Source organism: Phalacrocorax carbo, chromosome 8, assembly GCF_963921805.1.
Source record: "Phalacrocorax carbo chromosome 8, bPhaCar2.1, whole genome shotgun sequence".
In the NCBI taxonomy this organism is placed as follows: Eukaryota; Metazoa; Chordata; class Aves; order Suliformes; family Phalacrocoracidae; genus Phalacrocorax; species Phalacrocorax carbo.
The window spans coordinates 28,292,942-28,319,705 of NC_087520.1; the positions used below are offsets into that span (position 1 = coordinate 28,292,942).

The 26,764-nt window shown below is 36.0% G+C and overlaps 1 protein-coding gene across 10 annotated transcripts in view; it reads right to left on the reverse strand.

Annotated features, from left to right (window-relative positions):
* CHD9 (chromodomain helicase DNA binding protein 9) overlaps window positions 1–26,764 on the reverse strand; it is a 97,872-nt gene that overhangs the window by 32,243 nt on the left and 38,865 nt on the right. For 7 of the 10 annotated variants that reach the window (XM_064459396.1, XM_064459392.1, XM_064459395.1 and 4 more), the window contains 11 exons: window positions 22,787–23,124; window positions 13,735–13,846; window positions 10,336–10,482; window positions 9,046–9,114; window positions 8,902–8,957; window positions 7,368–7,485; window positions 6,744–6,830; window positions 5,206–5,343; window positions 2,919–3,040; window positions 1,455–1,698; window positions 165–341 (listed from right to left, as the gene is read on the reverse strand). In XM_064459396.1, coding sequence (XP_064315466.1) covers window positions 165–341; window positions 1,455–1,698; window positions 2,919–3,040; window positions 5,206–5,343; window positions 6,744–6,830; window positions 7,368–7,485; window positions 8,902–8,957; window positions 9,046–9,114; window positions 10,336–10,482; window positions 13,735–13,846; window positions 22,787–23,124 — 1,608 coding nt within the window. Of the gene's footprint in view, window positions 1–164; window positions 342–1,454; window positions 1,699–2,918; window positions 3,041–5,205; window positions 5,344–6,743; window positions 6,831–7,367; window positions 7,486–8,901; window positions 8,958–9,045; window positions 9,115–10,335; window positions 10,483–13,734; window positions 13,847–22,786; window positions 23,125–23,753; window positions 23,820–23,975; window positions 24,221–24,330; window positions 24,712–26,764 lie in introns of those variants that run through there. The other 3 variants (XM_064459397.1, XM_064459398.1, XM_064459399.1) reach the window with 3 other exon arrangements.

Consider the following 26,764-nt stretch of genomic DNA (forward strand, 5'->3'; position numbering starts at 1 on the left):
TCAGCTATTAAAAATACATACATTTGAAGAGAGTATCAGGAATAGATATCTCCTGAGAAGGACTGCTTGACAAGTCTTTTTTGGCAGGTAAAACAAATTTGTGATGTATTATTGTACTGTACTTAACTAGAATCAAATCCCAGAAGTAAAATCTAGTTACTCACAAGGTTCATTAATTTTAGTCCTTCCAAGAGTTTGCAATTTTTGTTCTTCAGTCTGTGAGCTTCATCGATAATAACACACCGCCATTCAATTGCATTTAACTCTGGACACCCACCAAGAATCATTTCAAAAGTTGTGATAATGGCTTGGAATCTGTAGGTACCTCGAACAATGCGTCCCTAGAGATTCATCAACACATAAAATTTGTTAATTACCTTGAATCTACTTAAAGATTTTGTTGCTGAAATTATCAAGAGCCAGGCATCAGATTTTGCATTATAAATTGTTCTGTCATCCCATACACATTTATTACATCTCTATAACTCGGAATTAATACTAATGAGTAATTATCCATTGCCACAAATCCAGTATTGTCCAATCAATAGTAAAATTTTAACCACTTTTAAATTACAGATATAACCATCTAATAAAAATGTTTCGAAAGGTGCATGTAGATAATATCACATTTTTAACCCTGGGAAAATCTCAAAGAGACTGACAGGAAAAACCCTACAGTTGATCTATCAAAATATATGACGGTAATACATTTAGCACTCATAAAGTAAGAAATAAAAATACCACCTGAGAACTAAATGAACACTTGTTATCCAGCTTACTTTACTCCACTGGTCTGACAAAGAGAATATGTAAGGCAGTGCACAATAACTCACTAGAGAAACAACATGTCATTTCAATATTTAGCACTACTTTAAAAAAAGGTTTCAGCCTTGTCAGTTTTGGAGAAATACCATGATAGTTTTAAAAAAACTGTTTATTTATGCAGAATATACAGCAAAGGCAAAAAAACCCTTTTAAAATAGTCAGACTTCAAGGGTTTTTTTCGCATCAATGTGAAGGATTTCAGACAGAAAAGCAAACTGTACATAGACACATCAGGTTTATACTACAAAAAGGAAATCAACATCTACGTAAAGGTAACATAGAGCTTTATTGGCTCTATTTTTGTTCTCACTGCTCTTCAAATTCAGGACCCAACTACAACCATCTGTGTACACTTTAATCTCCACATGAATATCAATGTCACTGCTATTCAGTTGCAAAATTACTCTGCATACTGAAACAACATATATCCTGCTGCAACCCCTTTTAAAAATTTACTCAGTAAGCATACATTGAAGATTCTGATATGTAAAGAGCTTAAAAAACACATCATGGGATGTGAAACGACTTTCATGAAGACATATGTACAGATAATGTGAAATACACTTTTCATTACTACTACCTGCAACAGATTTTGGTGAAGTTATTGCATACAAGTGACATTACAATACCTGGGAGTCCCTGAAGTACATTTCATACTGCTGAATCATCTGCCTGCTGATCATACTTCCATGATACACTACAACATTAAGGTCAGTCCACGTGCGAAATTCTCTTTCCCAGTTCGTTATGGTGGAAAGCGGAGCTATGATGAGAAAAGGTCCTCTTATACCAGCCAGGAGGATTTCATAGAGGAATGTAATTGACTGAATGGTTTTGCCAAGACCCATTTCATCCGCTAAAATGCAATTTTGCCTAAAGTAAAATATATTTATTTGTTACTAGCATCAAAAGAAGTGCAGACACTGAAGCTATTACTCAAATGGACATTTTATAAAACAAAGCTCAAATATATCAGTTTAAATCAATGGCCAAAACTGAGGCACTGTAAAAGATGCCTACAAGTGTTCCCTGGTTATGATGAAAGAATGAACTCTGTATACAAAACCACAAGCTTTCAATCATGTTTAGCACTGGCAAAACCTGAAAATGGTATGTTCCATGAGGTTCTCCTAGAAAAATATTCCAAAAGTATTCTTTTGGGACTACATCTGCCCTAATTAAAGGAATTCAGATTAATCAGATTTCCTGTATGTACACTTGCCTTGAAAAAACTGCTAGAAATTAATGAAGATTCCCTAAAGGTCACAGATGGAAATCATCCCAGCTACACTCACGTGAAAGAAGTGAAAAATTTCCCCTCATTTCCAAAACTAAGACAGATGCATATAACCAAATTACTACATGAAGTACCACTAGGTGCTCACCCTCAGCCATACATTCCAGCCCTTCACTCTGCACAGATGCTCACACTGTAGTGTTTGACTGCAAATTAAATTTTCTTTTGCAGATCATGAAACTGTATGATAAAATGGTATGCTGGTATGCTCACTGACATAGTATCTATAAAGGACAGGCAACTGATATTTTGGAAATAAAGCAAGCAGGAAGATTCACAAATAGAAATCCAACTTAGATACAGAGAAAATACAACATTCTGGAAAAAATCTTGAAAGTTATTATATTCCCATTAATACATCATAGCATTAATGAACCAAGTTAACTTTAGTTTACAATGTAGAAAACTCAATTATTTACTAGCCTTTTCGAAGAGAGGTAACTTTATTTGAAATACATCCTAATTATAGAAATAATTTTGAAAGATGCAAGCATTTCCCAGTTGTTCCAAAAATTCTGAAAGCTTTCACTTCGGTGGAAGTTGCTTTTTGTTTTAATTTCCTCATAGCCATTGAAAATTTATTTTCAATTAGGTTAGTTTTACTCTTTTAAAATTTGTTATGTGTTGATAAAAACATGCTTGTACACCCAAAAGAAATCTGTTTTTTTTTTCCAGTTACACCCTTTTAGCAATAAGCAGAGAAGATAAATTTAGTTAAGCCAGTATTCATCCCCAGCAACAGTGATTCACTCCATATGGTCTAAAGTTTACATTAAAAAACATTCCATGCATATACCTGTTGTACCAGTTGAATAGGAGCCAGTTAAGTCCTTCCAGTTGATATTCCCTGAGCTGATTGCCATTTTTATATTCCCTGGACTGTTCTATCTTCTTCCAGGAGTTTGGAGGTGGTCGGTCCTTCAAGGGAGAGATTAATACATGTACAAGTTGGTACATACTTTATTTTTCCAAAACATTTTAACCCATTATTTCCTGAATGTAACCATTTAGATTTAGGATGTCATTATTCAACCTTAAATCTGGGAAGGTGTAATTGTTAACATTACTTACTAATTACTAGTCTGCAGAAACATAAAATTTGTATTTATTTGTCTCTAAGTTAATACTTTTAAAAATAATTTAAGAATATATTATTATTATGATATCAAGCAACTGATTTCTAAAACTAAGCATAAAAATAGCTTGGCACTGATAGTTTGAACTACTAATTCATTTATATGAGAAATTTCAGGAATATATGAAGTTTCACTTTGGAAGCTCTAAGAACAGCTGTCCTACAACCAGAGCCAACTAAGTATTTGGGACTATCAAAATCCCCAAAGTCTAAGTAACTCTGGATCCTGAAGCAGTTTGGGCAATCTACACTGAGTTACAGTGATCTTGCCCTTTTCTTTCAGCACCTGCCCTGGTCACTGCTCATCACTTGATCTCACAGACAGTTCAGGAAGCCAACACCAGGAATAAAAAAACTAGACTTTTGAGTGGCACAAAACAGACTGTAATAGTATCAAGGTATATCATCTTAATGTCCTGAGCAAGCTAAAGGAAAGCTAAGAGGCTACGTATAAGTGTGTGTGTGTGTGTGTGTGTGTGTGTGTGTGTGTGTGTGTGTATACATATATATATATATACACACACACACACATACTAGTTCCCAAGCCTGGAGACAAAACAGGCTGGCTATTAGCTTAGCAAGCAACTTAGTAGAGAAATAATGAAGTTTTTGACTGATACTAGGTATGATTCCAGCAGAAAACACTCTCTTTTAATAGCTTCTGGACCTCAAAGTGAACAAGCACACACTGAAGCAAAATATTTTTAGTAGGAGCTTTTCTGATCAGCTGTAAACTTCTTTTTTAATATATTTCTCAGTATTTATAAAAGCTTACATCCACTCGAGTCACGTGGCCTTATCTGGCAGCTCTGAATTTTAGATTTTTATTTTATATCTCTCTATTGCCACCATCAGCATCACCTGACACCAGGTCTCAGTGCAACAGTAGGTGTCCCTCCCCAGCAGCTGTGGCTTTCTCCCCTCACCCACAAGAAACCACCTGTCCGCTCCCCCACACCAGGAGCAGCCATGCTCTTGCTCAGAGAGCTGCAGTCAGGAAGTACTTCCTTGTACTTATTGGAGCCTGGAAGAAAAAAATTCTTGTGCTGATGCTAAGTTGACTGTCAGTTGTACAGCTGCACTTTAATCATCTTTTTCTCTCAAAGCCAAATATGGTAAACAGAGAGGTATAAAAGCCCTTCTACACACATGCCCAAATGGCAGGATTTTACATAAATGCTAAAAAAATGAACTAAATGTAATATGAAGATGTTCATCAGGACTAATGTCATTATCTGTAGATGGGAAAACCATTACAATAAAATCCAAAGCCTACAAATTAGAACACTGCATATCCGGTTATGTAAAATAAGTAAGTTAGAACAAGTGTTGTACTACACCACGCAGGTCACATGCCTTACTCTAACAATGACACACAGGGCTTTAAATAGAACTGTTTTGTTTTCTGCTGTTCTATGAGACAGAAGATTAATAATTTAAAGATAAAACACATTTCCTTATTACACATATTTTTCTTTCTTTCAGCTAGCCCTTTATGACAAGAAGAAAAATAAAATCAGGAAGTAATTACGGAATTAATTTGACAGATGTCATTTGCCAATTTCCTTCAGTGCTGAAGCACAAGACTTAATTCTGTTCCCTATAAAAGGATGTTTATATTTTCTGTTTTCTTCTTGTCTTAATGGTGTTCAGATTCTGTGATAGCCAGTTTCAATGTTTTGCTCATCACTCAGCTGGGAGCTCAGGAAGTCATAGCACTTCATGTTTTTATCCCTAAACAGTTGTGGGTTTTTTTTAAGCAGAGTACCAAATCAGATAAGAATATTTATCTATACCTACCTGAAAACATCATTATTCCTAGGTAACAAGACACACAGATCCTTTACACAGTATTTCAATAAGCCTTGTGTTTTAACATAGAAGTTTAAAGCTGGGAAAATCAAGTCCCATTTGCAAAGACAGAGAAGTAAATTAGGTATGATTTTACCAGTCTCCTTGAGTCAGGCCTGGAAGCTTGCAATTGTTCAAATTCTTCTATTTTTGCTTGATCTACATCTTCTTTCAGTTCCCACGTACTGTCTTCATATGGCAACGAACACCATTTTACTAAATAGTAAATAACAGGCTGCAGAAGAAAATTCTGAATGTTATCAGCTTTTAATTTAGTATACACACCGTTAATATGCCTTACTATTTGAGTAACTAGCTTACATGAGAGCTGGAAACAAAAGCACATTTCTCATACTTTTTAAAACATTTGGTGTTGATTCTTGTTATCTACCTACTTATCCTTGGCTTCTCATATTCTGCCACTTGTTGTAGACCCCTGTAGTACTTCTCAGTCCCATTTGCCACAAGTACATCTTAGTCTTAGGAAAGATAAATTACTACATTTGTGATGTTTGTGGAAACAGAGCGGGGGGGGGGGCATGACACATGCAGAATTAACTACTAAGGTGTTACCCAGAACATTTTCTCCACTCTCTGAATCAGGCTACCTAAGCCTAAAACAAAGAGCTTGAGAAAGTTCCTAAACAGATCTTCTCAACAAAATAGAAAGCTTTACAGGTCTGCTGGGCAACATATCTAAAAATTCAGGAAAAGTCTCAAAAGATGGAACCAAGGAACAGAATTTTATTTAGATTCAGTAAATAAATATTTAAAAACCAAATAAAAAGTAATCTTTCAGGAAGGTGTGGTCAAGTCTTACGACAACACCGTATTTTTTTTACGTGTAAAAAGTGTAAAAATGACATCTGCATACAATGAAAAGTAATTTTTAACCATCAACCCTGCTTTAGGAAGATTAATGCAGAAGTCACTGGGTCTGCTCATTTTGCTGTCTAGAACAGACTAAGTATCATAACTATTCCAACAGCCTTAATCAACAGTTTTGTCAGTCTTTGCTCTCTGCTTGCCTCAGACTTTCTGAATTTTGACAATTTACCTGCTTGATTTGCTTTTCTGTTTTCTTTTTTTTTTGTTTGTTTGTTCTTGTTAATTTTTCTAATCTTATGTTTTGGTTCTGTTACAGCTTTCTAGAAGTAGTACTTCAGGTTAAAAAAAAGAGTTTTGATAAATATAAAGTAAATGCCCACTGGTGGCTATCAGAACACCTCTCTATCACTGGTTGCCTAGGGACAGAGTTAGGAAGAGGGAACCACCACTGACCTGCCTTCTTGTGCTTTTTTCAGCAGTGACCCCTTGTCACTATCAGAGAGACAATGGGATCAGCCCTTTTGTTGGAATGCACACGGCAATTATCAAAGCTCACATTTATGTCAGTAACTACCTAAGCTTTGTTTACCATGAGCTATTAATACTAATAAAAATATAAGCCACTGAACTCCAATTTCTGTTCCAAAATACATGGCTAGCATAGCAAATGACAAGACTGTCATGTCTCATTAAAAATATTATTGACGCTTAAAATCTTTAGGGTGTTACTCTGAAATCTAATAAAATTACGATTATCAAACACGACTTGGAGGTGTATCTTCTTGATTTGCTTTAAGATATATTTACCTCACCAGTGTCCTTATCTTCACAAAGAGATACTTCTAATACCCGATCTACTTCAACATAGTCAGGATTAAAAGGTTCTTCTTCCATCTGCAACATAAGATTAATAAAATCTGTAGAGGGGCAAAAAAAGCTGGTATATGCTAAGACTTGGTCTCATCATACGCAAAATGAATTTGGCAGTTGGAAACTACTGAGGCTTTTGCACACACCTTAAAATTCACACACCCCCACCCTTTTTTTTTTTTCTTGGCAGCTGGCACTGAAAAGGGATCTGACATTAGAGTAAAAAATGCAGTCATTTAGGGATGAAGGGCTGTCTTGGGAAAGTCATATAGTAGAGAAACTAGCCATCCTAACATAATGTTTCCCTCCTTACCACTTTTAAGTAGCTACCCAAACAATTCCAATTTTAAACCATGCAGGTCAGGTTAGTTCAGTGACTCCAGAAAACTTGCTCTTAAAATTACGTTACACAACCCCCTGCTACAACCAAAAACCCAACCAAAGACAAGGCTAATTTTTACTTCTCAACATTCAGCTGTTCCATTTAAAAGCAAGCTATTAATAACAATTTTACAAGAGGGAAAAAAAACCACCTTATTCAATTGTATGTTTCATACTCACATCTGCAAAAAAGTGAGCTCTTTGTGCTTGCCTTAATTTGAATCGTTTTATTTTCTGCTGTATTCTTTTATCCTTTAAAAGCTGTTGTTCTGTGGCCCACTCACAGTGGAGATAAGAGCTAAAATTACAGAGATTAACATGAACTTATTAGTGAAAGCAAAAGCTTACTATTTTTAATATACAGATAAAATGTATTTTATAAACAAGAATTTCACTCAAAAAACATTGTATCATTTAAAACAGAATTCACTGTAAAGATCAAAGATTTATTCTCCTCCAATTAATCGTCTTACAGCATCTAGTTAAGGCAGTGTTTTTGGGCTAGTATCCACAGAACACTATGGATTCACAAATTTCTGTCATGCGTCCTAAGAAGAGAAACAAGTATTTAAAATGAGCTTAAATAAATCAAGTTTAAAATCTGACACCTCTATCAGAAAACACCCAGAGATATAAAGGACTCAATATGTTGGACCTAGCTTTTTCATGTATTCCACGTGAACATCTCTTCACAGCTACTGCTGAACTATATAGCTAAGCCCATTAAAAGGTCATTGAAGAACATAAGAGCCCTTGGCAAAAAGGTACATGCCATCAGATTGGGTTGGGAGAGAAGGATAGAGTAAAAATCAAGGGAAGGAGGAAGCATGAGCACCAATACCTACACCATCTAACTGCACCCCAAGTGAGCCTTTCTGAAGTTAGACTGGTTTGGCAGAGGTACATATACTTCTTCCTCTCCCCCTTTTTAATATATTTTCATCACTCTCTAAGCTTTCTTAAGATATGCTACGAATAAAAAAACAAAGCTATTGCTGGAAATTACTCATTCTTGGATGAAAAGACAGACTTCACCCTTTCAGAAAACAAAAGCTAAATGGTCTCCAGGAACATGTGAATCCAGAGCCTCAAGAAAATTACATTTATTAGCAAGAATCTAATGAAATTACTCACATATGTAAAATTAAAAATGTGCTTGCACTTTCAACGTCAGGAAGTCAGTGCTGACAGGAAGATAGGTATTAAATTTATACTAGGAAAATATGGAAAAAGTTCTTTTTCTTCTTCTATTTCCTGCTTCTGATGTAAAATAATTTCTATTGCTAGTTGTTTTCTTTTTAAAACAGTAAGACCAACTCCTACATCAACCTCTACTAGATGTGTGACACTGAAAACCTAATCTAGGTTCACAAAATAGCTCTGATTTGAATTAATGAAAATAGAATTAGCCTCAGGCATGTAGCCCCTGATGAATTTACTAAATATATATTCTTTAAAAACTCTTTTCTTTTGGCCATAATGGCTGTCAGCTTATTGGTCAGTGCAGGTTTCACAATGCTGGTAATTTTACAATTATTACTAACAATATAATGCAAATTCTTCGCAATTTTAACATTAAATTTGTAAACAAAAATCTCAAAAGGTAATACATCTGATTATAAGTGATCTTCAAACAATACAAAACCTTAGTACGTGAATATGGTACTTATAATTTCAGTCAACACCTCCAGTGAAACAACTTTTTAATACTTACTAGTTCTTGTATTTTACAAAAAACTCTTCTGTTTCTACTGTCATCCCAGAAGATATCTAGAAAAGGAAATTCAAAGGAAATGTAAAATCACAGATACAAAACCCTTTTTCAAATAAGCAACTTTATCCCATGATAATCACTTACTTCTTTCTTTATTAACCTGGAGGATAAGATTTTGTCTACAATTGCTGCATCTTCTTCACTTGGATTTTCCTATAGGTGCAAGAAAACAATGACATAATTTGCAGTAAATGCTCTCTCTTCAAACTGATCAGGCTTAAAACCTTCAAACACAAGTGGCTTGTTAAAAGATCAACAATTAAGGCAAATTTGACCTCTACCAGTAGCATTCTCTTTAACATCCTGGGAGTAAAATTTAAAAACCAGGTCTATCCAGAGAGAAATACATACAAAAGTACAGCACTTCCAAAAAGCATCAGATGCAATGCTCACCTAACCAAACACACTTATAGTGAAAGCAATGGTGATTCTGATGCTTTCCAGACACAGACTATCTGTGAATGCCCTGTTCAGTTGATCTGATGCAGAGGTCATACCCAGAATTTCATTATACAGATATGGAGAAATAACAACTCTGGCAGACACATTAAAAAAAATTAATGAAACAAAACTACCACGTGTCAAACTCAGTTTAATAGATTTACTCTGAACATAGGTAACAAACATGCTATGCCATCAGGCAGACAAGGTCGTGCCTGGGAATTCCAGCAGGGCTTAGGTGTGAGACAGATATGGGATTACTTAGCTCTGCCAAGACTGGGCTGCAGTTCCAGAGATAAGGAGCCAATCTTTACAGGTTGCTTCCAATAAAAAGTCACCTTCCCTTTTGTCTGATTTGTTTCCCATCATATTACCTTTCTCCTTCCCTTAAAACTTTGGCACTCTTTCAAACATCTCACAAATGCTTTTTCCCCCATTTCTTTCCTGCCACTTTATTTATCTAGAATGGCTCAACAGTAGATTTGAGTACCGGAGCTGGCACAAATTAAACAGTGAAGTGTAAACCTGAAAGCACGGGGGGAAGGAAAGATCTTTATAAAACTCTCTGTAAGCAGAAAGCAGAGATCCCCATAGGCTCAGTTAATTTTATATTTAATTTTCTGCTTTTGAAAGTCATGGTAATACCAGCATACAGCTTTTTCATATGCCTACACACCATAATACGCCATTTGAGATATACCTAGCCTTAGTCTTATCCTTAACTTCAGTTAAGTCCATGACTGTTTATAACAGAAAAGAAAAAATTGTAATTAGCCACTTCTTCCAGTTTTCAAGATCTTAGCAAGATGTCACATTAAATAACTTGGAAGGAATACATTATTATTCCTGAGCCATAGTTTATGAGCTTTATTCACTGAACTACTTGAGGCAAATGGAAAGCTCCCATTACAGACCAAGCCAGTTTTTACTTACCACAAATAACTGTAAAGGCTGTTCAGCAGGCAATGGTGCAGAGTTCTTTCTGATTTTCACAGAAACTTTAGCTTCTTCTTCTGATTGTTTTCCTTCTCCTTCTTCAGCATATTTTTTCCTTTTAACTTGACGATTTGATCTTCTCTTCTGCATGCAGGACAATAAAAATAGAGGTTTTACCAAATACTTCCTCTAACGTGAATTGCAAGGTTTGGGACATTCTGAGCAATAGTTCAGATGTAGCTAAAACCAAAGGCCAACATTTGATAGAAAACATGAAGCCTGTGAATCACAGAAGGTCAGAAACAGCCACCTACTACCTTCAGTCAATTAATTCTTTTTTTCATGTTTCATATAAACCTTTGATGTGTTCATTTCTAGAGTTCAAAAGCAAACATGGAACAGTATTTTCAGGGTATGGAAACAAAGCTGATATATAACAGATCTCCCAGAAGAATTAGTATTTCAACAGCAATTTCATAACGCAGTATAACAGCAGTGTGTCACTGTCCAATTCAACAGTCTGAGTGAAAGATACAAAATATGCTCAAGTGTCTCTACTAAACAACAGTGCTATACAAAAAGTTACAAAGATTTTTCATTAGATCATATTGGTCAGATTGCTGATGAAGTCTGATCTGATGGCTAGTAAAGTTCACTGCTTTATTAATGTATTTGTTTTCTCCTCCACCTTAATCAAGCTTGTTTAACAGAAGCATTTGGCTTACTTTGCAATTTATCTCTCTAATCTTCCACTCATTTCAGCAAGAACCTGAGAGCAACAAGTTCCATTTGGAGCAATAATGTTCAGTCTAAGAAAGTAATTCCTTCTCACTAACTGTTTAAGTTTCAAATACTTAGATTATATTGCATATCCTTTCCACCCCTCAGTACCAATACATGAGACACACCACATTCAACCTTAACTCGTAAATGCATTAGATAAAAATAGCAGAATCAAACTACTCGGCTAACATTTGAAAGCATTGCAATCTGCGTTAGAAGACTGATCACCACAAAAATAAAGTCAGCAAAGTAGAACAGCCTCTATAAAATAACTATACTAAGCTATACACCAAAGTGTATTTTTGTTTTGGAAAAGCAATTTCTGTTTGCAATACACTGTAGAAATCAGCTGGGAGAAGAACAAGTTGAGAGTAGCACAAAACCCCAAATCCTGTGGTCATATTGGCTTCTGCAGAGCAGATATTAAAGAACAGTAAGATTACAGCCCAGGAACTTTCTTCCTGACTGTTAAATTCAGCCCTAGGTCTGGCTGGTATCTAGTAAAAGTCCTAGCTATACTTAAATATTTAAACAAAGTATTTTAGTAAGGTAGAGTACTAACACTACATATACAACAGAAATCAAAGAATGGGCATCATCATTCTTCTGGAGAAGCTGAGACAGTGCATGTATGAAACTACTCAATCAGCTTTCCATAATCAAGTAGCCAGATTAGCTATTCTTCAAGAAAAAGTGAATGTGCGTGTGATGTTTGCATAAAAAGAAACTTCAGATTTAAACAGACACATTAACGTGAAATAAAATGTCACGTTATAGCTAAATCAACAGTAGTTTGCTGACAGAAGCAGAAATTTTTTGGGGGGAGGGACGGGGAGGGACAGGACAGGACGGGGGGACGGGACAGGGGGATGGATGACGACACACAACATGGGACGGGACCAACAAAACCAACTCAACCCAACCCCACCACACCAGCTAATAGGAGCAGTGTTAAATGATGTATGAATTAGGAAAAGAAGGATTAAGAACCAGGTTCAAGATTTACTCAGTGTTTGTTGAATTTTTCAAAACCTAATGAGGCATTAACTGACATTTTCAATCCTTCTCACTATGTCTTTTCTTGAAGTATGAAGTGACTAACAAAACATCAATAGACATATGTTCTGCAACATATTAATATATAACCTGAGTTGTTTAAACATAACTTTGTATTTCCGTGAGCTGAGAAGCATGGTCATAAACAAATGCTCTAAGGCACAAAATAAAGTAGCACCACACATTTTTCCAAGAAATAAATCAACATATTTGAGGGAAACACTGTGAAACTAAGCATACAAAATGAATTAAGGAAAAAAGAAGACCTAAAACTGCCCTCCAAGCTTAGAAATAGACAGCTATTTGCTATAGGAAGAGAAAATAATGAATATGTTCAAAAACTACATAGAATGAAGTAACAAAGTAAAGCAAGTTATGTCTTTCCTGTTATGCTTCTCCCCAAACCCTTCAAAGATACCTGGGCCAGTACTGTGACATTCTGCAGTATAATCTTTTTCTATCCCATGCTACCCCTTATTATCTCTACCCTCTTCCTTTCGTGCCAGGCTCATGAGATTTGATGATACTCCCTGTCTATCCACACTAGAATTGAATATGACCATTGTCATGCTAAAAATCAAATATCCAAAAATCCAAGAGCAATGAGAAAAAAGAAATTATCTTCAGTTTTTTGTAGTATACTCTTTAGCCTACAAATTTATATCTGATAACAGAACACTATTGATAAGTTACAGTACTTGAGAACCACCAAACCTGCTTTCACCACCTTCAAAATACCAAATGGGCTTCCTATACCAAGACAAATTCCCTGAGAAATAAGTAATTTCATGTTTCCTTCCAGGTAACCTTTACCTAAGACAAGCTATCACTTAAATTAACAAAAAGTCATTCTGGGAAATGGCTTCTGATCCTGATCCTTCCCCTCCCCCTCCCCAGCATTATCATCTGTGAAATACTGCAGGTCAACTCAGTATCTCATAATTGTTTTCTGACACTGTCATCAAATAATGCAATTAATTTTTACTCACCACCTTATTTTGAATATTGATTTCATTTCTGTGGGTGAAATTGCCACAGGATAAAAGCCTGTGCCTGTCCAGCACATAACCTTACTTTTAATCAGATTCAACACTGCAAGAAACTATTTCAGTTTCTACAGAAGCAGAGCTCAGAAAAAACAGTGAAGTTTGAAACAAGCCTTATAAGAGTTCTCAAACAGCAAGTTTCACTGATAAATGTCCCTTCTATTAGGCAATCTCTGCATCTTCCCCACAAAGTCAGCCAAAGTAAGGATCAGGTCTAACTGCCAGCTCAATAAACGAGTACTTACAGCCTCAAATCTATGGATTTCTGTACTGAAATGAAACAGACATAAGCAGGGCATTGATGTCACATTACAGAAAGGGGACTGTAACCTGTAGAATTTTCAACTGGGAAAAACAGCTGATAATGTAAGGTTCTACCTATGAGAGAGAACAGTGAGAGAGAAACTGTCACTGGGTCAAAAAGGAGTATAACTTTTTGGAGAGAAGGGAAAAAGATCTGTATAAATAACACCACATACAAATTTAAACGGGAAAAATTCTGACTACTCACCTGTGAGTCATCATCTTTCAATGGCCGCTGCGGAGTCTGCTTCGCGTCAGACAATTCATCTGAAGATTCATTTTTTCTTTTCTGCTTCTTCCCTAGTGTGATGATTAGCTTTCTGTTAGGAAAAAGACCCAACATGTAAGTGAATGCCATGTACTAGTCTACTTAACTTCAAGATTTAAAATAACACAACATCCACTAGCAAATCCCATGTTATTCTTAACAGAAAACCCAGGAAGCACCACTGTCTGAAAAATGAAAAATATGTCTCAAAACAAAAAGCTACAATTCGGCAGTAGATGGTAATTTCTACTACTGTTGCTGAGTTTCTCTACAGGCAAGCAGTTACCTTACTATTGCAAACACCTCTGTATCATACCTATTTTATATGTATAAATAAGAGATGCAAATTCCAACATTTAAACTAATTGACAATGATAAACTACACAACATTAGCATAAATACCATCTGCAGATGATGACAGTAAATGATTTATCATAATTTATCATTACAAAATATATCATCTCTTTTTTACTAGAAAAATTAGCTATGGACAGCAATCTAAAATCATTCAAAGCTGTCTGACATGCAGAACTTGTATGTTTAAATAAGTCATTTGATCATGACAATGACAGAATTGCATTAATCCTTTTTGCCCTTTAAAAAAAAAAAGTAAAAAACAAGAAGCTGTATTGAAAACCCAGTAGTTTTACCGGTATGAAATCTTAGAACCTCTCAGAATACGTTAAGAACCAACACTGTGCTGAATAAATCAGTTAATTTCTAATTAAAAAGCACCAATTATTTCTTTGTTCAGATTTTAAGGGTACACTGTAAATTACAATACCAATTAAACTGATTTGTTTTTAACTAAGGTTGTCAAAACATTTATTTTTTCATATTTGAAATATGCCATATACTCCTCTCTGTTTTCAGTGGCATCATTGCAGAATGATGACAAACTATCCAATAAAATCACAGATAAAGAGCTATCCTAAAATATCTTTTTTTATATATTCTCTAATAATCAGATCTGTATAAGAGAAAATGAGGTAACTGTTCCAGCACACAAGCCTCTTCTGCCATTTTATGGAACAAATTAAGCACAAGACTTTACTCTTTATACAAGTTATTTTACACCAAAGTAGCATCAAATAAGTTGGTCACCTGAAAAAACATTGATGAGAACATAGTAGCTGAAACACTTGTATCTCATGTGCTTGTCTTTGCAAGTGTCCAAACCAGAGAACTATATATACCGTGTCCAAACTAACAGTCCACACAGAAAATAAAAATCTTACATCACCAAAACACTATGGATAGCTTAATCGACATGGCTTACAGAAGATTATAGGCATATTTTAAGAAGTAATGAACAGTTTCATTGGTTTTCAATATTTAACCACTACGTATGTTCAGTGGAAAGGTTAAAGAAAAAAAAAAGAAAACCAAACCCAAAACCACTTTCCACTCCCGTATTTTTTTACTTCTCCTATGAAGTGAATAGCGCTGGTGAATGCATGTTGAAATTGAGCTGCAGTAAGCATAATCACGGAGCTGCTTGTTCAAAAGTAACTTCTGATCCTCAAGTCTGCTTTTCATCACGTGTTCTCACTTTAATTATTACTCAGAACACATGTTTCATAATTGCAGGAAATAATTTCAACAATGAACACGTTGCTTTTCCTGCTGTCTTTGAGAGGTAGTTAAGGGGTTTTCCGCCCCCCACTTTTCAATCTCTAATTCAGTGGTAGGTTTTTTGTTAGTTTTGTTTGTTGTTGTTCTGGTTTTTTTGTGGTTTGGTTTTTTTTTTTGTGCATGGGTTTTCTTTGGTTTTGTTTGGTGGGTTTTTTTTAAAGACAGTTGGATTCTCAGGTATTTGTCCAATATGACTCTTTCTGGTGATAGACTTTGGACTTGGGTAAACCACTTTCTCAATTTTTATTTCACTTTGTCTCATAGAATTTTCGTGTCATATTAGCACTTGTCAGCTAATATGTCAAACTAGCTAATATATTCCAAACTAATGCAGACACGGCACACTGATTGAACTTCTGAGCTTGTTAAATGGAATTGTGGATGCTAAAATTTGACATGGATTTAAAGGGAAACCTCAAAAAACTTATGAGCGAGAATTTCTTGGAAGACCATTAAATTCATGAAATGATACCTATCCAGCAAAGCTCCTCGTTTGCATCTTTGGCCTTTGGGAAAATATTAAGAAGTATCACATATGTTTTCCCTGCTCTTAAATTCTTCCTGTTGCAACTGCTTCTGGACATTGCTGCAGAGCGGATACTAGGCTAGTTGAAACTCTGGTCTCAACCGGGTATGCACTCTCCTCAATTTTGCCCATATGTTAAGTGCAACAAGCTGCGCTGATCTGTACCTGTCCCTTGCTGATCTTTTCATTGAAATAACTGGACATAGAGCATATTCAATCCAGTGCACTCACATGATATCATTCGTAAACTATTATTTTTTGATCTATAAATAAGATCCCAAGCCTTCTCTTTGATTTTGAGCAAAGATATTAAAGGCCTGATGTGTCTATAGCATGTAGAGATGATTGTGAACATTATACATATTTTGATTTTTAAATAAATGACAAGACCAACAATGAATAAAAAGGATAATAATGTTCTTTCATCAATTAAGTGTTGAGATATAAGTCAAGCTGGAAGGGGTCTCTAGAAAACATCTGGTCCCTACTCAGAGCCAACTTCAGAGTCCTTCTATGCTGCTCAGCCCAGTCAAATTCTGCTTATCCTTAGGCTGATACCTCCCTGGGCAACCTATTCCAAATTTTGATCCTCTTTTGTGAAATGGTAGATTAAAATGCTTTTATAAATACACACTGCTGTGTTAAGCATTTGTATCTGTGCAACCACAGTTCATCCTCATTTCATGCACTACTGCTTAATATTTTAGGCTCAGGTTCCTTTTGGATTCAAGAAGCACAATACTAAGAAAGGCCATGACTGTTTTACTATGGGTCATAGCAGTATCATTGAAGAGCAGAGGATTTTAAAGGCCTTTTTTAGGCCATGGGCTCCTTTTGTCATTAGACTGCTCTAGCTACATCTTTCCTTGCACATTTTTTCCTCCTCTTTTCTGTAGCTATAGTCTCCCCTTGCATCCACCTCTTGTGTCCCTGCAGCCTTACACACAACATTCCCTTTCTCTGTCAGCTTTTGTGCCTCATCTTGATCTTGTCTTCCCTATCCCCAGTACTTCACAAGCATTTTCCTGAAATTTTCTTAACAGTTTCTCTACATGTTGCAGATCAGAATGTTTCCTCCTCTATATGGATATAGCGTCAACGAGAAGAATAAATGCAGTTTCACTTCTTTCTGATCCAGTGCCCAGAACCACAATGCTCCTTGCTATCAAAAATTGCTGAACAACAGTATGGTGCTGAAGTCACGCATTTCTATTAGTAAAAATGCAATCTGTTCATATTTTGGCCAAGGACTTCTAAAAAATCTGCTATATGAAAACAATGATTTTTCAGGAGCTTGTAAACTGGATCAATTCTGTGAAAATTCTTCACTGAGAGAGCAAGTTCTCTTGCCAGTTTACAGATTTCTGCATGAAAGCATAAAGATCCTTGGCTAAAATCCTTTTCTACACCGAAACAAACTGTTCTGAACAGAAACTACCTATTCTATTTCTATGAAAAGGAAATAGCACTAGATGCCATCCCAATTTCACTTTCTCTTGCCTTTTTAAATTTAAAATGTATCTTGTTACATAGCATGTAGAAATACTTGAACAATGAGCGTAGATTCCTTCAACATACATTTCCTTCTTCTGTAACTACAAACTGAAGATGCCAAGAAACTCATACCAATGGAAAAGTTTAAGAAGCAGCCATCTCATGAGCCATTATTACTTCTGATGCTTAGCACAAGACTCCTAACATGGTTTAGATCCACAAACCCAAGACTTAAAATATCAGCAAGACCACCAGGAACCTTTTGAGGGACACTGCAACTTCTTTCTTACAAATTAAGAACCAGTGAGAATCTGCTCCATTCCCCTTCTGTTTGATAGCACAGGATGCAATGAAAGAGTTGTCAGCACTTAGAACAGCTTTAAAATTATAAAGAATAGTTTTCAAAGCCTTCCAAATAGTGAACACAAGGAAGTATTAAAGAGGAAAGAAAAGAAAAACAGCAATTATGTATTAGGCATGTAAGTAATACTAAGCGTTGCTGGCCTTCAATGCATGCCTTTAATACATCATTTTACTTCAATTTTCCCAAAGCAGAGAAACACCAAGTAACTAACTATTAGCATCCAAAGCCACCTCCCAAATATTCTAATCTGTGTCATATTACTAGCAATACAACTCCTGTGTTATCAACAATATTAGTATTTCTTTTTCACTAAAAACTTAGCTAAAAATCTTATCTATTAGCAAAATACAAAGCAGACATTTCCTTGACAAGATAGCATATCCTCTTGGAATGAGAGTTAAATTGGTGGTACAAAACCAGTTGCTCTTCTTTTAACGTATGTTTATTAAATACTACTAACACACTCATATTAGCCTCTGTGTCCCTCTCCAATTATATTTCAAATTAGTAACTTCTGGATTGTGTACAGATTTTTAAATCACCCCTATAGTCTTACTGGAACCAACAGCCATTTCAAGCTCACACAACATTGCAATAATAACGCAAGAGACCAAGCATTTAGTTATTTGTTCAGTAAGACCACACTGTTATGCATTCATATATTTTGCAGTAGAAGCATAAGATTGTGTCACTTAGACCCAACTTAAGCATCAAAACTAGAATCTGGGAGCAGAGAAAACTTCACCAAGGAGTCACAGCTCAGTGCATGCAAACACACCCCAGAAGGATGATCAAATTTCAAATTTGTGTGCCATTTCTAATCATGACAGAAGTAGTATATTACCTACCAGATCTAACAGAACAAAGATTCAGCGAGATCTCTTCCCTCTGAGCATAGATTTATTAGACAACATTTGTCCGACTTACACGAAATGCAAAAGACAACCCACAATGGCCTCCTGCTAGGAAAGTCACTTCAAGTTCTCTGCATTTAAACTTAAACGATACAGGATCAGTGTAATAAGCAAATTGCTTCCCTTTCACTCCCTTCCCCATGTCTCTTGTTGCTAACTGAATTTACAAAGGTTTCAAACCACTTTAACTACTTTCATACCAACAAGCAATCATATAAAGGAATTTTCTGTCAGGGTCTTGGGACCCAAAAATGCTGTCTTATCAACAGCACATGTGAGATCTACTTCAAGGCAACAAGGATATTAAATCATTTGAGCAGTGAGCAGGATCATGTAAGACTTGCTGGATTCATGACTAGACAATTAAGGGTTAATAAAAACATACCCACCATTGTTCTTTCAGCACATGAAACAATACAGCTATTTCTGATAACAGGAAACAGTTTTGCGCTTAAGGACTACCACCCTGAAGTGAACGTCCGTAAATCAAATTCTTAGGATTTAGGGGATTTATTTATTTCAACTATGCAGTGATAAAAAAACATCCTAAATGTAGTCTACTGATATTGTCCTCTACATTACCAACGGAGAGCTGCTGCTTTTCATCAGGGCCACGATATTTAATTTCATGTTTGCGTAGGTGGGAATACATTGAAAGCTATTAAACCTAAATGCCAATCTACATTTTGAACAACAGAATGTTCACAAATTCATAATTCTTCTATCCTTCATATCCAGTAATAACAAAGTAGATCTTTTAGTTTAAATATGTATCACCTTAAATGGAAGAGCTAGAATTATAATCAGTTAGAAAAAGTTTAAAAATGGAAATAAGTTCTATGCAAAAATATTAAGGGTTTAAATAGACTCCTAAATATCAACGCACCTTGGTAAATAGCCAGGATATGAAAAGTGGTTCTGTAGTACTCACAAAAATTGCAAAGGAAGGTAATTTTAAAGAATTAACTTTAGCAGCAATCAATGCATAAAGCAAACTGGTTACTTAATTCGGTAACACTAAATGTATTATGTGTGTGTTCTTCTAATAATTTCTGTCATATACTTACAATGTTGCTGGTAATGAAAGAATTTAGTCATTTGTCTTCAACGCTTATGGCACAAAAACTTTACTAATTACTGAATCCAGTTCTTCACTATTTGACTGAAATTAACAGGCATTATTTCTATGACTTCAACATGTCAGGGGATTAAAAACCTTAATCCTCACCTTTAGAAAGAAACTACAGCCTGCCTAGAAAGTAACTGCTAGTGATTAATACCAGCAATGATAAATTGAAAAGAATCATGCTATATATTTTTTTCTGTACATGTATATCTCATAGGAATCACTTAAGGAAAATGTAACTGGTTAACATGAAGCCCTCAAAGACATCCCAACGATGTTTAATTAGCAAGAAAGAAAAAATCCACTGTTTAAAAATCATCCTGCCCCCTAAATTCCCTAAATTAAGACACAGTATTTAAAACTTGATCCTAGATGAGGGCTACTCAATTTCAGTAAAAGCTGTATTGCATTACATTCAAAAGCACACTTTAACTGATGACCACCAGGCAATCTTACCACGGTCTGTTCAGCAAGCAGCTAGTGTTCCAGCTCTGCCAGATCAGCAAGGCAGAGTATCTAATTTTCACAGCGGGACAACTGTGTACCTCCACAAATCCTCCTCAGGAGCAATACAGGACATGCTACATGGGATATGCTACACAAACAGGACTCCTGTAAGATCCCAGAAAAGTTTAGGATCACAATCTAAATAAGAGTTTGCTGTTTGAGTGCTAGACTAGAGAAGGTACACTTGTGCCCATATTGCATAGGCTATGTTTGAGGCTAGCAGAGATGTGAAAGATCAGATTAAAACCATTCTCCAAACATTTCTCAAAAAAAAAAAAAAAAAGACAAAACAAAACAACCTCAGACCAAAACCCAATCAATGTATTTGTTAGTAGTTTCTGCTCTTTCAGCTCTATACTAGCTTGCAAATCAAACAGGAGTCACCTGCACAAGTCTGACTTCAGATGTTCTCAAGCACACAAAACTCCACACTACCTCCTGCTCCCGTCTGGCGCTCTGAATTCAAACTGAATCAGCATATTTATCAGTTACTGCAAGTTAAGTATGTTTGCTATAGAAAACACTGAATGAAAAGAAAGATACTCATCTGGATGGACATATCACAGCAGAACTTCTAAAAAGCAAAGCCAGATGCTCGGAAACAAGTGTTCCACTAGTTAAAAATGTATACTTAGCATTCTTTTTTTACTGTAGATCTTTGTTGTGTAGATCTTTATTGGTTGTAAGGTTCCACTCGTGATTTTATTGCTTGTGGAAGAACTACAGTTGATAACAGTTTGTAACAGTTGGAAATTGTTTATTTATCTTCTCAATCATGAGGGGACTTTTTCCTATCTCCAGGTTTTCTTTCCTGCTTAAATGGCAAGCAACATTATATACAACTTTGCCTTTTTCAAATGGTTCTTCTCCTTTATTTCCAAGACAAAACAAAAACTTTTCATAGAATTGAGGTCCTCCCTTCCCCTTCTTGCCCAAAAAAGCACGTCTTCTAAAGGTATTATTTTAGCATGGTAAAATTTTCTCCCAAGATTCAGTCAGAGTTTACTTTATTTTAAGCTAAATGAAAAAAACAGTGTAACAACCCACACATTTAACACCCCAATCCTATTCTGACATACCAACAATTTCCAGGATGTGTTTAAAATACCTTAGGAGATATTTTCTTAAGAATGTAAGATAGGAATATACCTTTATAAGAGTTGTTTAGCCTTCTAGAACCTTTATTAGTTATTGAATTTAGTTTTGTTCTTCTCTAAAAAAACCCAAATTTTATTAATCACACAATTTTTAAAATCACCTTTGAAAGCAAAAGTATAGCCATTCTGCAGTAAATATTCTTCTTAGATAGGACCAATAATTACGTTTGCATAGCAAACAAAGTCTGGTAAAATCAAGGCCTTCTTGCAACTACTGCTCTTCAAAACCACTGTAGTATATTCTTTGCTAAACAGTTAATATTTTATATATTTATATAAATAAAAAACCAGTGCTAACACAACATAACACATGAAGCTGTTTAGATACAAAAATGAAGTATGCGGATGCCTCAAAGCATTTGATTTACTGCTCTCCTTCAAAATACACAGGAGTTCTGTAAAATCTGTAATATGTGGCTCTAGAAGACTCTCTTTACTGCTCTTTAACAGGATCTGACTGCTAACTGTTACCGCAGAAAGAGCATGGATTTTAAAAAATAATTTAGAAAAATCAGATTGTAGCTAAGATTTCCATTTCACTTCCTGACTGACATACTTAACATCAGAAATTACAGTTCCCTTTAAAAGTACACAGGAGAACTAGGTTAGCTCTAAGAGTCAGAAGACATGCCACCTACTGAATGCCTTGGAGTATTCTAACATGTAACATCTTTCGAAAGCTCCTTACCCCAAGGTATACACCCAGCTTGACCCAGCTGAGTCCACAAAAATCTTTAAGAGAACAGATTAAACTAGTATGACTGAAGACTACAAAGGGCTTTGAACACAAATATTCCAATATGCACTTTACTTCTGATACACGTGGTATCTACAAGAACATTCACTTGCTAACAAGTTCATTAAGCTTCCAGTTTCTTCCTATGCACTTTATCATGCACTCTGCAAGACACATACCAAAACTGACAAAGACAGCATTTATAATATCACATAAACTTAATTTGGAGTCAGAACTGATTACAACACTAGATGAAAGATACTTTGGTATTGTCTATGCTTCAAAGTAAGTATAGAATAGTTTAGGATATGAATTTAAAATAACTCCTTTCAAAAGGACAGTCCTACAATGATATTATCTGAAGAGAAACAGAGCATTCTTGTTCCTGAATGAAAGAGTCCACACATGGACTTAATCAGGAAGAATTTTCTGTAGGCAGTAGAGGAGAACATTTTATTATCAGTAAGCAGTTTTCATTTTAATCAAGGATTTACAGTCTGATGAGAAGACAGATTACATTTTAATCTACTTACCCAATTTTTGTTTTCTCTTTAATTTTGGACGAGGAACCAGTTTTCGGTTTTTTGCTCTCCTTGTCCTTTGGTTTGGATTTAACTTTTCTACCCTTCTTTTCTTCTTTTCCTTCGGCTGACGCACTGGGGAAGTTTTCAGGACTCATTACTCGTGGAATGTTTCTCTCTCCTCTCTCTTTTGCTTTTGCAATCGCTTCAGATATTATGCGATTTGCCTTCTCTTGTTTACTTTCTGAGTCTGCTTTTTTCTTCTGCTTCTTTTCAGACATTGCTCTCACCTGGGTATTCTGCAACTTAGTATATGATCCTGAACCATCAGTCTTCTTGGAGGAAGGAGGCTGTAGCACGAGAAAAGTAGTAGATAAAATCACCTTACTTTAAGAATACAAAAAATTATTGAAAGAAAACGTGCAAATGGCTTTGATCCGGATATGCATTTAAAAAAAATTAAACTGGCAGGGACTTGTGCAGACACAAGAACAAATTCTCTTTATACCATGGAATGGCGTGGGTTTCAGAATAACTACATCAATTGTGGGTTTTACACAACCAATCCACGTACTGAATATCAGTAGAAGATATCTTTCTAAAATTCTCTCAGCCTTATTTCCACCTCTGTAGTTAGACACCAATCCTTAACCTTTCAAGCATTCTCATACATTTGACACACACCTCCAACATCTCCAGTAAATGTTCTCATAAAATCTGAAAAAGCAAAGAACTCCCAAAGGTAACAGCATCACAGTATTTAACCTTCGGGAAGATACCAGGACCACAGATACCTTAAAGCAGACGAAAGGTCTACAAGACTAACTCAGTGCTAAACAGAACAGATGCTTGAACAAAATCCAGATTAAAAAACAGACAAAAGATAAAACCAAACCTAAATTTACACAGCTCGATATTCATCAAAAGATCAGAAAGCAGTATCTCTCTTATTTAGATCAACATAAGGTCAGTGCCTTACTTAGTGTAACTGGTTTTCATTTTCAGGGTTTTAATCACCATTTCATAGACGCAGAATCGTTTGCACTAATAATGCAATATTCAGATTATCAGCTTCCCTTCAAACAGGCTAGAAGACATGTTTTTGCTTTCCTCCCCTCCCCCCTTCCCCTTTAGGAATGGAAAGAATTTCCTATTCAAACAGACAAAAATCCAGCAGATAACAGTTATGTTACGTTCTCACCCGTAAATGCGCCTCTGCCTACAGCACGAAGAAAAGCCACCAGGAATTTCCAAACACATTTTCTGGCCAAATCCAGTGCACTTCACTGGATACATTTTCTATAGGTGCCTCATTAAAGGCTCAGCAGCAGCGCTGCAGCAGCGGCAAGGAGGCAGGGTTCAGGATCACTCTCTAAAATGCCACCTTAAGGCCTACAGGCTTAACAAATAACCAAGGCTCGAGAACAGCAACAAGCTCAAGATGGCGATGCAGCCCGGCTCCCGCAGCAGCCAGTAATAAGGAAGGTTATTCAATCCCATTAGCCTTTTAGCCCAAAGAACCCCTCCTCCTCCCACTCATTCAGGCTTTCACTTACCCTTCCTCTTGGCCTCTTCACTGAAGACATTTTTGGCGTCAGACAAAGGCTTGCCCTCTGCTTTTTCAGCACCCCAGGCAGTGCTCAAGAGAAAAGCATTGAAAGAAGATTGCTAAATGGCCTATTTAGCGAGCTGTGGCCACGATATGCACAACCCTCCACAAACACACATTGCGATTTATCAACATATTCCTCCCTTGGCAAGTGGACATCCACTGCTCCTCCAGCCCAGGTATGGCAGGGCTGCCTGCCTCCCCGCCAGAGCCGGGTTTCTACAACAGCTGTAAGCAGATAGCCAGATTCCAACAAAGCACAGAAAGAAATGAATGCACAAAGCATCAAAATGCATCAGCATGAATATTAGAGATGTCGTTAAAAATACTGACTCCTTCTGCGGAAGTAGGCCAGCAGATGGTGCTACCCGTTATTATTCCATTAGACTCTGCAGTTTAACCCCCAACGGACTGCTCTTCCCTACGTGTGGTACGGGCATTAACTCTTGCTTTTCCCCCTCCTGCAGTATTGCCGGCCAGGTTTCTTCGCTTGCATGGAAAAGCGTGGGAACTAGGCGGTTTTCTGTCTTAGACTCCAATTTATGGCAACTTTGCGGTTCCGTTTCTCTCATCGGAAGGGGGCTGGGGGACAGCACGGGGGGGGCAGAGGAGTCTGTGTCCTCAAAGGTATTTTGCTCTCCAATATACTTCTTGGCTGGTGGTTGTTTTTTTTTTAAAAAAAAAAAACAAACAACAAAAAACAACAACACTGAATTCATTACCATAAGCTAGCAACAGCGATTGTATAAGCATTTGCTTACAGAGCTCCCTGCTTCCTACAGAAAATGGAAGAACTCCTTAATTTTCTCTCTCTACTCCCTGCCCAGACCTGCGGGACATTTTGCAGTGAAAATCAACTCGATTATGTGGGACACAGCTACATGGTAAGCTCCTCTTCATTCCAAGGTTGGTTTAAATTGCTATTTTAAAAGATGAGACAATTTTTAAAATATGTTTTTTTAAAGATTAAAAAAACACACCCCAAAGAAAAAAGCTTTTGACAGCATTGCTCTATTCTAGTAATACCCTTCCTTCTCAGAAGCCCATTAAAAATTAAAAAAGATCATTTGATTTCCATTTTGCTTAATTAGATTTATACTTTTATTTTGTGATACATATGTGCTTTTCCATAGAAAATTGAAAATACTGCAGGGATTTTGAGATCGTTAAGATTAGGCCTTACACTTAATCAGGATTTCACTACTATGTAACGTTCATTTCAAAATGAAGTTCATTGTCCATTGAAAAGACTATTAATACTAATGTACCAATACATTAAATTGATTCTTTTCTCAACCATATCACTTAAATTCAAGATATATCTGTAAACATGCAGCTTAATCACAAGGACAATTATTAAATTTTTATTTTACTTTTCAGAACTCTAACCAAGATGCTTCTACATTATAGTTACAGTATCTATAGCAAACTGCAGTGATTTATCTTTTAGGGTTATTTCATAACTTAGTAAAAATGTACTATTTTGCATTTTGAGATCAGCTAAATAATAAAATATTCCTAATGTACTCTTGGTATAATTTCAGCTTGAAGCCAAATGCTACTAAAGCCAGTATGGTTAGAGGATTTTTAAATGAAATTGGTATGTTCTTGAAAATTCCTGGGCCACAAACAAACAAAGAATGCCTAATAATTAAATGGGCAATATAGAAATGGTGGCTTTCATAATTCTTTCACAATAATCTTCCTAGATACAGTACAACTTTTAAAACAAAGTTTCTTAAGCTACATTTCCTCAGAGCTCAAAGCTGCTTCAAGTTATTCCTCAACAGCTTTTACTACTTTCTTACTGTAGAATTGTGAGTATGCTGGATGAGGCTACTGTATGGTTTAATTCCTCAGGCTGACCCTCTGCTTCTTGCTCTGTACTATTGCATCTGTTTCTAAGTTATGTCTCCTGCACTGCACAAACAGTAAGCTATCTGTTAGAAAACTGAGAACTTTTTTTTTAAATTTTGCTATGATATTCCTAACCATATGGAAATGACATTCATGAAGATGCAGGAAGGCACCAGGCCAGCCATTCTAAGCTAAATAAAGCTGTAATGAAACCTTTGTCAAGGAAGTCACCATTGTCACCAAAACCAAAACTGGAAAGCAACACAAGTGTTTTGAGATTAGAAGAACCCAAAACATGCTCACACTACACAGAAGAGGATATCTGTGTGTACTTAGTGACTAAAGCAGCAAAAATCTAATTCAGCAGGTCTTTTATTCTGATAATCATTGCATGCGTCCAAAAAATGTGTGGCTATAAATAGTTAACAGTTGTAAGTCATCATGCACACCAAAAACAATTTCAAAAGCTACATAGCATCTACAACAAAAAGGACAAAGCGTTTTGCCAAGCCAAAAATACCCAT